The following is a 16557-nucleotide window of genomic DNA, read 5'->3' on the forward strand; positions in this document are numbered from 1 at the left end:
GTTTATTGTCAAGTTTGATACAATAAATCGGTATGTGACCGGAAGAGAGAATCATAACGTTATAAATAAACTTATATAGATCGTTTTATTCTTTGCTTTCATTGTACATAACAGAATAATCTGATAATATCGACAACACAATGCCAAACCACAACAAGGCATGTAGCACTGCGCGCTGGTGCAGAGTGCGAAGCTGCTGGAATGCAGCATTCATGACCGGTCACTGTCCATTGACTCCATAAAATATTATAAGTTCTTCGTAAATAAACAAATAGTTCAACATCCAGGTTTATGGTTTATACTGAAGTATTTTCCCGGAAGTTGTGTATCATTTGTAGTTTGACACGGTGCACAGGTTGACTCCTCTTTGCCACGTTTCACTAAATGATGTAATCCCTCCTACGGAGCTTGACAGTTCAGTGTTGCGGTAACGACACATACTCAGCTGGAGGGAGAGAAAAGGCCGGTTAGCCAGACGTCTGCCCATATCACCTGTTTGTTCACCTTAGCGTTACCGCTGTAAAACGAAATATAGGTCTGTTTTATTCGTGAAAGCGGGTTTCGTAGTTTGTGTTACCCCTGACTCGGCTGACACAGTTGGCTAATGTTAGCTGTTTCCTGGTGGACGTTGCAGCCATTTTGGATTTTTACTGAGAAACAGCTAACCGGTTTTGGTTTGGAAACCAGAGTAAGCTAGTCGTAACGAACGCTGTTTATCTGTAGACAGAAATAAAGGGGACATTCACTTGAAGAGATAAACTATTCAACGAGTCAACAATGAATCCAGAATAGTAAGTATCATACTTACACGTAAACACAAAGTTGTGTTACATTTTGGTCAGCTAGCTAAGACTAGCTCTGCGCTAACAAGTAAGTTGGCGTTGGCAAATAACTTGATGTTGAGTTGTAACCTAGCAGTTGAGCTAGGTTAGCTAGGAACATCAGCTGGCCCTAGCCGAAATGTCCATGTGTGTCCAGGCCGATACTGTACTCTTAACACCCTATGTTCACATGAAGCAACGGTGTCTTATAGATATTCACAGTGCTAGCCAGCTGTTAGGCCAGCGCCCGTAGAGACTCTGGTGTTGGTTCCCGGTGTTTCAGATGCAGGAAGGAAAAAAGTAACCGCTTTTGTTATGCTTAACAGCTTCTTTAATCTGGTTAAAATTATATTATTGAGCCATCACCCGTATTTTTGCTAAATTCATCAACTTGTCATTACGGTTCCCTAAATAATTTACCTTAGCATACATGACCTGTTGCTGATCTGGTTATTGTATACAGCAGGTGCTGTGGCAGAATGGATCCACTGTTTACGTGCAAATTGTTGGTTTTGGTCTTTGCTGTCTTTGAGTCAGTTTTCAGTCTTATAGCCTGGTTGTGCTTTAACGCTCCTTTCACAGTCCCAGTCATGTGTTGGTCACATGATACAGGACAGACTTCCACGCTGCAGTTTTGAGTATTAGTTCCTTAAGCTTTGGATCAGTCTTATGTTTTTCATTTGTAAATGTTCACATGGGCTGATTGTTGATATTTTCCTCTTTCTAATAAGTTGTTACACAGAGCTCCTGTTAAATATTTTAAAAGTATAGTTTTCAAAGTGACAGTTAAGTAATAACTGTGTACACCTCAGTTGAGTCCTTAATCTTGTAATTCACTTTCTTGGTATAGGCTAGATATTTGGGTCAAGCTCATCAGTTTAAAAATGAAAAGAATGTATCTTCACCCCAGGTTACGAGGAAACTTGGAATTCTATGCATGACTTCTATGCAGACTTTCTGGTTAAAATGTCAAGCAAGTACTTTAGGAAGGTCTAAATTACACAGTTTGACTCTTTTAAGCAAGGAGACTGATTGTAATGGGAGTTAATAGTTTGAACCCAAAAGTTTTTCGTTTTCTTTTTTCTGGTCAGTTTGCTGCCAGAGTTGTGTTGAGCAGGGCAGTTAGCCTTTCACAGGAACCACCATTGTTCATAGTCACAGGCTTAACGAAGAGGGAATGATTGGAATTTATTACAATGAGAAAGTAAAGAACTGAGAGAGTCCTCAAAAGCAGGATAACACTGACTGAGATACTGAGAGAATAAAGTTCTGCATTTATGCTTTGCTGTTGCTGTTCATGAAATATGAAAAGACTGACTGTGGCTATTATTGATTTTATTCACTGGTAAATTATTAATTGTTAATAACTTTGCTAAATTTTATATTCCACTGAATGTAAGAGTTTTATCAATAATCCACAGATTGAAAATAATATAAAGTACATTTATTGTGTGACAAAAGGAATGCCTGACTTGATATTATAAATATCATATATATAGATAGATAGATAGATAGATACATGTATGTATATAGATACATAAGACATAGACCCTTTTTGAATGTCTTTTTCCAGTGGCTTCCTGGCCTCTCCTCCAATCACTCTTGACAGATGGCCCCGCCCCTCCCTGATCCTGATTCTGCTGGAGGTTTCTTCCTGTTAAAAGGACGATTTTCCTTCCTGCTGTCGTCAAGTGTTTACTCATAGGGGGTTGTCTGATTGTGATGGTTTTTTCTGTGTTATTGAGACTCTTTACCTTGCAATATAAAACACCTTGGGGAACATTTTTTTGTGATTTGGTGCTGTATAAATTGAATTGAACTGGAAGGGTACTGGAGAGTCTCTGTTAAAATGGATGAAACAAAAAAAGACTGAAGCCTCCTCTTTAAAGTTTGCTTTCAAATCTGCCTTTGTTGCATTTTTAAGATGATTCATTTGGTTGATAGGGGTTGAATTCTCTACTCATAGTATGGAGTTTGTCATGTGCCTCAGCAGGGTTTTTGGCGAATGAAAATGGAGAGTCTGTTACCCACTCTCACAGTTAACTTCACACAGGGTGGTTCGATGATTGGCTGCGCCAAGATACTAAGCCCAAGTCGCTTTTCAATGTATCTGTCAAAGTGTGAATGTGTGTGAAAGCACTTGCATAGAAAACAGTGCTTGTGTGAATGAGGAACGTTGTATAGAGCACTCTGAGAGCCCAGGTAAAGTAGAAAGGGCTATCTAAGAACCAGTGCATTTATTGATCCTGAGAGTTGGTTTCATGTGTTAAGTCACACAGTTACATGTACTTCTTCCACTAGTACCTACTCAACGCTACACTACTCGGCTTCACTCATTTACCATTAAAAATAAACACCATCTCAGTATGTGTGGGGTTGTTAAAGCAACGCAGCCCCATGACGTAATTTGTATGTGGCAATAACACAACACAGTAGAGGATGTTGAGGCAATGATATACCTGATGCTTGGTGTATGGCTTTTTGTGCAGCCATGTCTCTCATTGCCGGGTTTCAAAAATGGTGGTGTAAACATGAATGACAGACCCAGTGGCGTTTTGACCATCTTTATTAACCCACGGTTACGGTTGCTAAACACACACAGCTGCAGCTCTCCCGCTGCCAGCTCAACATAACAACAACGTTAGCTCAAAACTCTTAAGCCGGCAAGGCGTAATTGCAGATGGCGTGCAGGTGCGTCCATCGCACCTGCAGCAGCATCGCAAACCACGCCTCGCCACACACCCCCATCACCTGACTGAGGCCAGGGATCCACCCGGCCAAACCTACTCCCCCCCCCTCCCTTGGGAGAGGGAACAAGCCCAGACCGTCGGCGCCCCCAGCCCCTGGGCCAGAGACAGGGAGATGTCCGTTCTGGTGGCCGCCCACACATCCAGCGGCGCTGGTGCTGAGGTGGGTCCAGGGGTATACAACAGCAGCCCCGGAGCTGGACCGGGGGCCACCCATGTGGAAAGCAGCGGTGCAGCAGGAATGGCAGTGAGCCGGGGCTCACGTGAAGCTGGGCAGGCATCAAGCACGCCGCACCACACCAGCGTGCTTGACACCGGTCTACCCAGCCCGCTGACCTCGGGCTTAGGTTGCGCAGACTCCCCTGGCACGGGCACCTCCGTCTCCTCCCGGGGCGCCTCCGCCGCTGCTTCTCCCAGTTGGATCAGCTCCCCTCGCGGTACCTCTGCCGCTCCCAGCTCCTCCCACGGCACTTCTGCCGCTCCCAGCTCCTCCCACGGTGCCTCCGCCGCTCCCAGCTCCTCCCACGGCGCCTCCGCCGCTCCCAGCTCCTCCCACGGCGCCTCCACCGCTCCCAGCTACTCCCACAGCGCCTCCGCTGCTCCCACCTGGAGCAGCTCCCCACATGGTGCCTCCGGCACTCTGCACTCTGGCTCGGGTTGAGTTGGTTGGCCCCGCGGTTTCTCCTCAGCCTTCTTCCGGGGCGCAGGAACGGGCACCAGCCCCTGCCGAACCCCAATGGCTCCCACGCAAGGGGTGGGAACGGGCGCTGCAGCAGGCTGCGTGCTGGCTGGTCACACCCTTGGGGCTGGCACAGGCGCCGGATCCGACCGGATCTCCTCCACTCCCGCGCCGTGGAGCACACTGGTGGGGTTGGCGGTGGTGCCAGCCAGGCCCCTATCTTCTGCAAGTGGAGCTCAGTCTGGACCCGCAGTTCTTTTTTTTTTTTTTTCTTTTTTTTTGTCTGTCCCATTTGGATCTTTAGCCGTCAGAATTGTTGTCTGAAGACCAACAAGGATACCAAATGGATTTATTTTGCCAAATGGATCATCATGGCATTGCCGTATTGGTCCATTTGATCAAACTTTGTTGTTATTATTTATTTTATTTTCAGTTGTTACAGATGGGACAGACATGACTGGGGGATAGGAAAGGGAGAAAGAAAGAGAGGAAGGAAAAGAAAAACAGAAGGGAAAAGGGACAGTGAGAAAGGGCACTTACAAAGACAAAGAAAAAAAAAAATCTCCTGGATCACCTGTTGAGAGAAAAAGAAGAGAAAACAAGCAAAAAAACAAAACAAAAAACAACGCAACATACTAAACACAACACCATCACATTAATCTAGCTAAGTGTGAACAGCAGTAAATACTAAATATTGAATGTTGTTGTGTAGCACGCAGGACCGACAGCGCACAATGTGCTTTGAAGTAGCAGCTAAGAAAGGTGTAGTTTATGTCTACGAACAGTGAACACCCGTGTGCACACCTGTGTGGATCAGCGCGCTTGTATACAAAAGGTTTCTCCATGTAACGGTCTGCTAGAGGGTGTAGAGGGCCATAGCCCCGTCCCCCAGGGCATGAAGCAGGCATGGAGGAGATCCAGGCTCCAGACATCCAGAGGCCCCAGAGTGCGAGAGCCCAAGGAGGACCACCGGAGGGGCATCCATGCCACCCTCCTGGGAAGGGCTGAGGAGATCCCCAGACGAGGTGTCACCCAGTAGCCATGGAGCAGAAGCCAGAGGGGGCTGCACCAGCGTGCCCGCCGGCTCTGCCGGCAGCCAGCTGTGCTAGAGTGAACCGAGTCGCAGGCCCCGAGGCCAGAGGCCCGAGGGGCCCCTTTGCCCCGGAAGAGGCCTGACCGAGCGACAGGCACCAGGCCCCGCCAAGTAGCCACCGGGAGTGAGCTGGTGCATACCTGAGCGCCCAGCCCCGGACACCAAGAACCACCAATGCACCAACCCCTGAGGGCATCAGTTACCGGCAGGGAGTGTGGTGAGGGGAGATAGGCCTCCACACTTTGGAGGGCCTGGGAGTTCCCAGGGAGGTGGAGTCTAAGACCCGACCTGACATATAGACACAGACAAACAGGCACACACAGACACAAACATGCTTTCCCACCCTCATGCACACATATACAAACACTCAGCACTCACCCAACGTAGGGACAGACATACATGGACATGTACATACAATCACACTCCCCAAACATACTCTATACCCCGGGTCCAGGTACCTTCACCCCCAGAGGGGGAAACGGCACCCAGACCCAAGAGATGTGACCCTTTCCCCCGGGGTGGAGGCAAGCAGACCGCCCCAGGCTCCGCAGCAGCAGGGAGGCCAATCGGACAGCCAACACCTCCTCCCAGTCCCCCGCCCCGATGGCTAGTAGAGAACGGGGGTGTGTGAAGACCCCATACCTCCCTCCTCCCGCTCATGTGTAGTGTTGCTGCGTGTTGTTCTAAAGTGCAGGGAAAAGGGAGTAAAGGGAGGGCATGGTGCTGCTGCCAGAGAGCAGCAGGTGTTAGCACGGCCCCTCCCGAGAATCCTCGATGTCTACATGGATTTAAAATTGAGAGGTGGGCACCGGCGCCAGAGGTAGGGTTGAATACACAGACCGTCCACTGGACGCCGTTAATGTGGTCACCCTCAAGGCCCTATATATATATGTGTGTGTGTGTTATGAGAGTGTGAATAATGTGGATGTCTAAGTTGTGGAATAAAATTGAGGCACAGGTGGCCAGAAGGGGACAGAGGGGGGGGGAATGCCTCCCCTGCACCCTGGTGACACACCCGCACCCCAAGGCCCTACCTGTGTGGGTGGGTGTGGTGGAGCGGGAAGAGGGAGGCAGCCAGGGATGGGGAGGAAAAGAAGGGAGGGGCAAGATGCCCCTCCTTAGGGCCAGCTCCCCCGCTGACCCCAGTAGGCACCCCCGTCCTCTGGTACCCACCAAGGCAAGGGAGTCCAGGCCCATCCAGACCGGGGCCTACGGCAGCAGCACCGCCAAGCCCCACAGGACCTGGGGAAGCCCACCCTACCCCACCGCAGAGGAAACTGTACCTACCCCAACATTCATCTCCAGACTACACAAGACAACAGACACCCAGGTTAGGTTTATTCTCCACCTCTCCTATGTCTCTCCCCCACCTGCAGAGTGGACTTCTGCAAGGATGGAACAACCTCCCTGCCAGTTGAAGAGCCCCCCAGTTAGGCCGATGTACCAGAGGCCCCCTGCGCCAGGGCTGAGCCCCCGTGCACCCACCCGCCCACAACCTCGGCGACACACCGACGAGGACCGAAGCCCCCAAGGCCCAGCCAGAGCCCCATCACAGAGACGAAGCACCCCCGAACCCCAAGCCCCCACGCCTGCCCCGGATCCACTCAGGGGCAGCCAGGCTACCAGGCCAGTAACCTACGTCCGCCAGTACAGACCATCCCCCAGCCCCGCTGCACGCAGCCGCGAGGAGAACACCCTCTAGGAGCAACCAGAGCCACTAACCAGGTTATGACCACAAGGGAGACCAAGAATGACCATGACATTTTATACCAGAGCCTTATCCACTCTACCATAATCCCCCACACACAAGCCATTCTTCTTCTCAGCTCAAACTTTCCACAGCACTGTTGGCCCAGGACCATATTCTGTCCCCGTCGTTACCTAAAGAGCCTCGAAGATCCTCGGGCAAGTAGCCACCCACTCGTGGTGGATCCTACCCTGTCCTTGAACTCAGGGGTACTTTCTACTGTGCACTAAGACCAGAAAAGACCAGTTACTAAATTAGCCATTTTTCAAGTGGGGCTTCTGAATGTAAACTTCCCTTGTTAGTGGCTCATTGAGCCGCCTTGCAGCGAGCACCTATCATTCACACGTGTCCTCAATAATGAACTAATTTGATCTTTCTGTCATTTGTACTTGAGACATCCCAGGAGGGTGCATGCTGTATCCTCTGGTTCCCGTTTCTCCAGCGCAGTCACAGATTAGCGAGCTCACAACTAATCATTTAGGTTGATGTCCTATCTTCTGCAAGTGGAGCTCAGTCTGGACCCGCAGTTCTTACTGCCGGCGGCATGCCACCACCGCCTGCTCCCGCTGGGTGGCCGCCAGTTCGACCACCATTCGGGCCAGCTCCTCGCCTTGCCGGCCCAGTTGTGGGTCTGCCGTGCCCCCCATCCTGGGTTTCAGCATCACTGTAAACATGCACGATAGACCCAGTGGCATTTTGATCATCTTTATTAACCCACAGTTACAGTTGCTAAACACACGCAGCTGCAGCTCTCCCGCTGCCAGCTCAAAATAACAACAACGTTAACTCCAAACTCCAAACTTTTAAGCCCGCTGAGGCATGATTGCAGATGCCACGCAGGTGCGTCCATTGCACCTGCAGCAGCATCGCAAACCACGCCCCGCCACAGGTGGTTTCATTGAATGACACCAGTGATCGGCCAGTCGGTGGCACACAGTCTGTCGGCATCACATTTTCAAGTTGACTTGGTTCCCTTTGAACCCCAGTCGAGTAGAAACTAAAACTAAAACCTAGCACCTAACAGAAAACCCTAAAATCGAGCTGAGTCGGTACTAATGGAGAAGAGGCGTTAGCACGCTTACTTCTGTAATTCTGGGAGAGTTCAGCAGGGATGCTTGTCATGTTTGTTTGTTTGTTTCCCTTTGCTCATAAAATGTAACCTTTCATCTAAGAAGATGTTTAGTTGGAACTGAAACTGACACTGAAGTATTGGTCAGAGCAACCTTATGAATAAGAAGCATGATATCCTGAATGGTTCTTGAATCTTCAAACTAGAGGTTTTATTTGTGCCCTTCCTTTACAGTGACTATTTATTCAAGCTACTCCTGATTGGTGACTCTGGTGTTGGAAAGTCCTGCCTTCTTCTTCGATTTGCAGTAAGTTTTGCCCCAAAAGCAAATAAAGGGTGTTTCTTTAAGTCCATGTGACTTAAACTGTCTCAGTGTCACAGTATTGGTTTCATGCAGTCCTATGAAAACTGTTTTCACTTGGATAATCTTAAATCATTCTGCACAATAGTAGTTTTATTAACTTATTGCAGTTTCTTAAAAGTATTTATTTAAAAATAAAAACAACTGTCTTGTTTGTAACATTCATTGTAACATGCTCCATTTTTTGGGTAGAGCAATCATTACTCAAAGTTAAGATTTTGGCTTCCAGCGTTTCTAAAAATAGAAAAAGGAAATGAAAAAGTGAATGTGATGAATTCGTTTTGATCATAACTCTGTTTTTAGTTGATAAATTTAGCAACCTTTTCTTATGGGGAGAAAGTTACCTCAGAAGTGTTACAAACACACACTAAATGAGCCACAAACATAAACTAAGATTACACATGTGTACACTGATTTGTGTGTAACTTTTGAGGACTCACAAATGAGTGTTCCAATTTGTACACAAACACACATTTTGACCACATATAAAACGTTTTTACAAATGCGTACATCCAACCTGTTTATGCACAATTAAGTAACTTCAGATTCAGAAATCAGAAATCCCTCCACGCATGCAAATGTCAAAGACTACATGTAACATTTCTCTCACTACAAAACCTTCAGTCTGTGTGCACCAATCGCCTGATACGCACAGATGACATCACATGCCTGTGTAAGGTTTTGAGATAAATTTCACACTGCCAACTTTGCACAGATGCTCAAATGTAGGCTGTGTTTATGTCCCAGTCTAAAACTGGGACACCGGAGCTTCCTCTGTCCTACTACAAAAGTCTTGTTTGTTAATTGTGATCCTAATATTGTCTCAAGTAACAAGTTATGATTTTTGCCATAATTGAGCAGCCCTGCCTTGGCTACTATTTCCTAGAGTTAGATGGGTGTGTATGTATGTGTGTATCCTGAAGCACAAAGTGAGCAAGATGTATGAATCATCTAATTAACTTTGTTTCTTTTTGCAGGATGACACATACACAGAAAGTTACATAAGCACTATTGGTGTGGATTTCAAAATACGAACTATAGAATTAGATGGAAAGACCATTAAACTTCAGATTGTAAGTACTCTCCTGCTACACGAAGGTGTCTTATGTTCATGTCCTTCAGTCACCATCTTTCAGTTCATTTTCATGTCTGTGTTTGGAAATTTGTGCAACCAGAAACATGAAGAGATTAGTCTGCCATAACTGTGTGTTAATTTCCTATTATTTTCTTATCGTATGAAAGATGGTGCATTCTTTTGTCTAAATTACTGGTACGTCTTGTTTCCAAGCTGCTGCCCAGTACTTTTTTTTTTAGATTACTGACAACAACAGTGGAAAATCTATATTAGACTTTAGAACAAACACACTATTTTTAATTTCATTTTGTGCATGGATACTCACAAGACGGAAAAACAAGAACATGGCAACTTTAATTACAAACCACATGACGAGTGGATGACCTAACAACTCAGGACACTTGTGTTCTTGTATTTTTGTTGCTATTAGAAATTCTTACCCAGTGAATTTTTCAGTGTAGAGATAATTGTATTGTTATTTTGTGCATTCTCTTTGTCTGTGTTCATGCAAAGTCAGTTATCAAAGTCAAAGTCAGTGCGCCCCAGGGTGGCTGTGGCTACAATGTAGCTTGCCATCACCAGTGTGTGAATGTGTGTGTGGATGACTGGATATGTAAAGCGCTTTGGTGTCCTTAGGACTATTAAAGCGCTATATAAATACAGGCCATTTATTTACCATTTATCAACCGGATAATCTTTATCCTTTCACAGTGGGATACAGCGGGACAGGAAAGGTTTCGTACAATCACGTCCAGCTACTACAGAGGTGCTCATGGTATCATCGTAGTGTATGATGTTACAGATCAGGTCAGTCAAACGACACATAATACACACATGTAATACAATTGTAATACATCCATGTTTTTCAGCAGCACTGATAATTTGTATAGAATAAACTATGAAGTTTAATCATCCTACTGTCTAAATGACAAAACACAATCTGACTGGTTTGTTTCTGGGTTCCTGAGGTCCAAAGAAATAAGCCAACCACTGTGTTTCCATTTCATGAGCTGAGAGTCATTAAAGATGGCGTTGATCAGAGTATACAGTCTAACCATGCTGTCAGCATTCCTCTTTGATACACATTTGATGACTGGCTAAGTTGAAATCATGTCTATCATAGAGCGTCGCCTGTGAATAGATCTCTATCTTCTGTCTAATGTCCAAAGTTCAAACCTCACTGCTCAGGTTTATCGGTTTCTTGTCCCAGGAGTCCTTCAATAATGTCAAACAATGGCTCCAGGAGATTGACCGCTACGCCAGTGAAAATGTCAACAAGCTACTGGTTGGGAACAAGTGTGACCTGACGACAAAGAAAGTGGTGGACTACACAACAGCAAAGGTAAAGTTTCCTCACATAGCTTGCCAATACCATCTTGAGGTTAGTGTAACATGCAGGTCATTCATTGAATGACTACTTATTTAAGATGGATTACCATTAAGGTAAGGCTCTAATGAGAAATGCACTTCAGAGAGCCCTTGGATGTAACTGTCTCCATGAACCTTAGCCAAGTAGTTTGGGTGCTTTCAGCTGCATAAACAAAATCCCAAATGAATAAGTGACTTATAAGGGTTTCACTGAAACCTGGTTAAAGCCCTGGGGTCATAGTTTACATTAATGGTGCACATAGATAACAGGCGAACCTTCTTACCTTCAGACACATGATCAGTCATTGCATAAAGTGGGCTTGACACCTGACAGGCAGAGCAGATGTGTGTGTGTGTCATATGCATATATGTATATATGACACACACACTACTTTCTTAGGTAAGTGACTCTGACTCTGTCCCTCTGTTGTATCCAGGAATTTGCAGACTCTTTGGGAATCCCCTTTTTGGAAACCAGCGCAAAGAACGCCACAAATGTGGAGCAGGCCTTCATGACCATGGCTGCTGAAATCAAGAAGAGGATGGGCCCTGGGGCCACAGCCGGAGGAGGGGAGAAGCCCAATGTCAAGCTGACTCCAGGCACTACTGTCAAGACTTCATCAGGTGGATGCTGCTGAGAAAGGAACCACTTTGTTTAACCCCCTCCCCAAGAGAAAAAAAAATTGGTATGTGAGAACAAGATGAAGTTGCCTGTATTTGTACTGTATATAATGTAGCCACACTACCAAAAAAACAAAAAGTGCATCATTGTTGTCATACTGTCTAGTTACTGACAACAAATTCTAAAGATCCCCATCATTCCCCCTTTCAGAGCTGTGAGACTACTCTCTCTTATTTGGTCACCTGAATACAAGTTCATGACAGCAGTGTGGGTGGACGTGTCTTTTTCTCTGCATTCCTACAGCAAAGTTGATACATGATTAAGGTTTCTGTTTGTACCGACCTTTTCTTTTTCTCTCTTCCTTCAGTGATAATTTTGCAGTCTTTTACATAATCTGTCTGTTGCGATACAAACGTGTTTCTTGTTTTGTTTTTTTGTTGGTTTTTTTTCCAAGTTTTCTCACAAACCTTTGCACAACAGTGTCTCAACTGTTAAGCAGCTTTAGTCTAGTGTAACAGTATATGTACATAAACATTATGTATATATCTGTAAAATCAGATTTGGTTCTGTTTTGTTCCAACCATTATTGAAACAGTTTTCACTTTCTCTGCATTAAATTTGTGGCTGAAGACAACTGTAAGTTGGTTGCTCAAAATGTAACACTTAAATTGAAAATAAATATTGTATTACTGGACTTTATGAAATGGGAGGATGTGTCTGGGAGTTTTAGTAAGATGTAAAAAAAACAAAAAAAAAAAAAAACGTGCCTATTTATTTAATGTTCCTTTCATAATAAAGGCGACTGGATTCAGTTTGAAGCAAACTCTGGATAAGAAGAAGTCATAACACAATGGTCATTGTGTGTGTCACTGGATGCACATAAATTTTAAGAAATTCCACTTGCTGTACGGAAATAACCAGTAGCCTGAACCCATGGAGCATCAGTTAATGTCGGGTGAGCCAAAGCATTTGTGCCCTAAAACATGTCATTTTAAATACTCAGCAAAGAAAAGAACACTGAGGCCTTTCTTATCAGACTTCGCACAATCTGCAAACGGGAGGGGGAAATCCAAGATAATATACACTCTCAGTCAAAGCTTTGGACACACTTTCTCATTGAATGTTTTTTCTTTATTTTCATGACTCTTTACATTGTAGATTCTCATTGATGGTGTGAAAACTATGAATGAACACAGATGGAATTATGTAAACAGAAAACTGAAATAACTCAAAACATGTTTTATATTTTAGATTCGTTAAAATATCCACCGTTTGCTTTGATTACTGCTTTGCTCACTCTTGGCATTCTCTCAATGAGCTTCATGAGGTCGTCACCTGAAATGGTTTTCCAACAGGAAGGAGTTCCCTGAGATGCTGAGCACTTGTTGGTCCTTTTGCCTTCACTCTACGGTCCATCTCACCCCAAACTTAGGTCAGGCGACTGTGGAGGCCAGACTCATCAAACCAAAGCACAGATGTCCACTGGTCTAATGTCCGTTCCTTGTGTTTCTTGGCCCAAACAAATCTCTTCTGCTTGTTGCTTTTCCTTAGTCGTGGTTTCTCGGCAGCTATTTGACCATAAAGGCCTGATTCACACAGTCTCCTCTGAACATGTAGAGATGTGTCTGCTACTGGAGCTCTGTGTGGCATTTATCTGGGCTCTGATCTGAGGTGCTGTTAACTTGTGATTTCTGAGGCTGGTGACTCGGATGAATGTATCCTCAGCAGCAGAGGGGACTCTGGGTCTTCCTTTCCTGGGACGGTCCTCATGTGAGCCTGTTTTGTTGTAGTGTTTGATGGGTATTGTGACTGCACTGCACACATTCAGAGTTTTAGCCATTTTTAGGACTGACTGACCTTCAGTTCTTAAAGTCATGATGAGCTGTTGTTTCTCTTTACTTGGCTGATTGGTTCTTGCCATAATATGAATTGTAACAGTCAGATATGGTTGTCAGCTGTGTAACAACCTGACTTCTGCACAACACAACTGATGGTCCCAACAGCATTAAGAAGGCAAGAAATTCCACAAATGAACCCTGACAGGCACACCTGTGAGGTGAAACCATGTCAGGTGACTACATCATGAAGTTCATTGAGAGAAGGCCAAGGGTTTGCAGCGCTGTCAACACAGCAAAGTGTGGCTGTTTTGAGGAATCTAAAATATGAAACATATTTCTATCCATTTATTTATTTAGTTAGTTATTTACCAATATTTTTTTCTTTGATACATAATTCCATGTATCTTGCTTCATATAGCTGATCTCGTCAGTATGTATCTGCAAATTCTGACTGGTAGTTTACATGGAAAGGGAAATACCTGGAATTCAAAAGCACAATGGGAATGAACAAAATAAAATGCAGATGAAAGAATAAGATAAATGGAAGAAAAATGAATAAAAGTAACCAAGGTTACTAACAAGAAAATGGCAAAAGAATAATTACAGTAGTAGGAGATAAAAACTAAAAATGGTTCCCTAAATTCTCAGAATTGAGTGTGCTGATTTCTGTAAATCTCTGTAAAAGTTTAGTTCATGTCTAAATCCTGCAGCAGTGCAGAGTAAAGCCTCTAGTCACAAACTGTCAGACCTTCAAGGACAGAAGTTCATTTATCAACTGCTTACTTACACAGGAGCAGTGTAACCAGGTATGTAATAGCTAAACATTTTTTAATTAAAACGCCTATATTTGCAGCCACCACTGATTGGTGAAATGAGTAATGTTTGGGATTTAGTTGCAGTGTTCATCCAGGAACTTTTGTATGCTGCGATTTTGTGTGAATGTTAAACATACTGTCCACTTCAGTATGGCTCCACAACAACACAGCCTGGGGTAGCTGAATATTTTCTTGTGGACTGCTGTTTTACACCGAGCTCATCAATAATGAGTATATATTACATGGTTGTGTCACTTGTCTCAAGTCTGCAGCATGAATTAGTCAGAGACATAACTTTCATGCTAATAACCATTAATATAAAGATGCAGGTCATACAAACAGTTGAGACTTGAGAGTTGTTCAATATTGTAACTATTTGCATTGCAGTCAGTATAAATCATATCAGGATATAAATGAACCGGCTGCTAATGTATGACACACACCTTGAATGGCTAACTGAAGGGGGGCCAATCCTGATTCGTGAAGTCACTTGTTTCATACAACTATTCCATTTTTATTTACAGTGGCTTGCAAAAGTATTCGGCCCCCTTGAACTTTCCCACATTTTGTCACATTACAGCCACAAACATGAATCAATTTTATTGGAATTCCACCTGAAAGACCAATACAAAGTGGTGTACACGTGAGAAGTGGAATGAAAATCATACATGATTCCAAACATTTTTTACAAATAAATAACTGCAAAGTGAGGTGTGCGTAATTATTCAGCCCCCTTTGGTCTGAGTGCAGTCAGTTGCCCATAGACATTGCCTGATGAGTGCTAATGACTAAATAGAGTGCACCTGTGTGTAATTTAATGTCAGTACAAATACAGCTGCTCTGTGACGGCCTCAGAGGTTGTCTAAGAGAATATTGGGAGCAACAACACCATGAAGTCCAAAGAACACACCAGACAGGTCAGGGATAAAGTTATTGAGAAATTTAAAGCAGGCTTAGGCTACAAAAAGATTTCCCAAGCCTTGAACATCCCACGGAGCACTGTTCAAGCCATCATTCAGAAATGGAAGGAGTATGGCACAACTGTAAACCTACCAAGACAAGGCCGTCCACCTAAACTCACAGGCCGAACAAGGAGAGCGCTGATCAGAAATGCAGCCAAGAGGCCCATGGTGACTCTGGACGAGCTGCAGAGATCTACAGCTCAGGTGGGGGAATCTGTCCATAGGACAACTATTAGTCATGCACTGCACAAAGTTGGCCTTTATGGAAGAGTGGCAAGAAGAAAGCCATTGTTAACAGAAAACCATAAGAAGTCCCGTTTGCAGTTTGCCACAGGCCATGTGGGGGACACAGCAAACATGTGGAAGAAGGTGCTCTGGTCAGATGAGACCAAAATGGAACTTTTTGGCCATAATGCAAAACACTATGTGTGGCGGAAAACTAACACTGCACATCACTCTGAACACACCATCCCAACTGTCAAATATGGTGGTGGCAGCATCATGCTCTGGGGGTGCTTCTCTTCAGCAGGGACAGGGAAGCTAGACAGAGTTGATGAGAAGATGGATGGAGCCAAATACAGGGCAATCTTGGAAGAAAACCTCTTGGAGTCTGCAAAAGACTTGAGACTGGGGCGGAGGTTCACCTTCCAGCAGGACAACGACCCTAAACATAAAGCCAGGGCAACAATGGAATGGTTTAAAACAAAACATATCCATGCGTTAGAATGGCCCAGTCAAAGTCCAGATCTAAATCCAATCCAGAATCTGTGGCAAGATCTGAAAACTGCTGTTCACAAACGCTGTTCATCTAATCTGACTGAGCTGGAGCTGTTTTGCAAAGAAGAATGGGCAAAGATTTCAGTCTGTAGATGTGCAAAGCTGGTAGAGACATACCCTAAAAGACTGGCAGCTGGAATTGCAGCAAAAGGTGGTTCTACAAAGTATTGACTCAGGGGGCTGAATAATTACGCACACCCCACTTTTCAGTTATTTATTTGTAAAAAATGTTTGGAATCATGTATGATTTTCATTCCACTTCTCACGTGTACACCACTTTGTATTGGTCTTTCACGTGGATTTCCAATAAAATTGATTCATGTTTGTGGCTGTAATGTGACAAAATGTGGAAAAGTTCAAGGGGGCCGAATACTTTTGCAAGCCACTGTATATAGTGACAAGTCACAGTAACGGTTGCCTCAATGTGGTTTATATTGTAAGGTTCCTAACCTTACAATCAGACAACCCCCGTGAGCAAGTGCTTTTCCTAGGGAAGGAAAAAAAATCCCTTTTAAAAGGAAGAAACCTCCAGCAGAACCAGGCGTAGGGAGACCTGGATCTGGATGTCAGGCAATCATAGCGG

General features: G+C 44.7%; 1 protein-coding gene across 1 annotated transcript; it reads left to right on the plus strand.

Annotated features, from left to right (window-relative positions):
- The first annotated feature begins 374 nt into the window (after positions 1 to 374).
- Positions 375 to 12303, plus strand: LOC134639772 (ras-related protein ORAB-1-like). The gene is made up of 6 exons (XM_063491160.1): positions 375 to 791; positions 8391 to 8463; positions 9495 to 9590; positions 10304 to 10399; positions 10803 to 10934; positions 11398 to 12303. The coding sequence occupies exons 1-6, from the start codon at positions 778 to 780 to the stop codon at positions 11596 to 11598; spliced, it is 612 nt and encodes a 203-aa protein (XP_063347230.1). The 5' UTR covers positions 375 to 777; the 3' UTR covers positions 11599 to 12303.
- Positions 12304 to 16557: the final 4254 nt, after the last annotated feature.

This window comes from Pelmatolapia mariae, linkage group LG13 (genome assembly GCF_036321145.2).
Source record: "Pelmatolapia mariae isolate MD_Pm_ZW linkage group LG13, Pm_UMD_F_2, whole genome shotgun sequence".
Lineage (NCBI taxonomy): Eukaryota > Metazoa > Chordata > Actinopteri > Cichliformes > Cichlidae > Pelmatolapia > Pelmatolapia mariae.

Excerpts from the sequence above, each read along its gene's own strand:
- LOC134639772 (XM_063491160.1), top strand. Across the intron at positions 8,464-9,494 it reads GCCTTCTTCTTCGATTTGCA|GATGACACATACACAGAAAG; the intron begins GTAAGTTTTGCC and ends TTCTTTTTGCAG. Across the intron at positions 10,400-10,802 it reads TGTATGATGTTACAGATCAG|GAGTCCTTCAATAATGTCAA; the intron begins GTCAGTCAAACG and ends TTCTTGTCCCAG.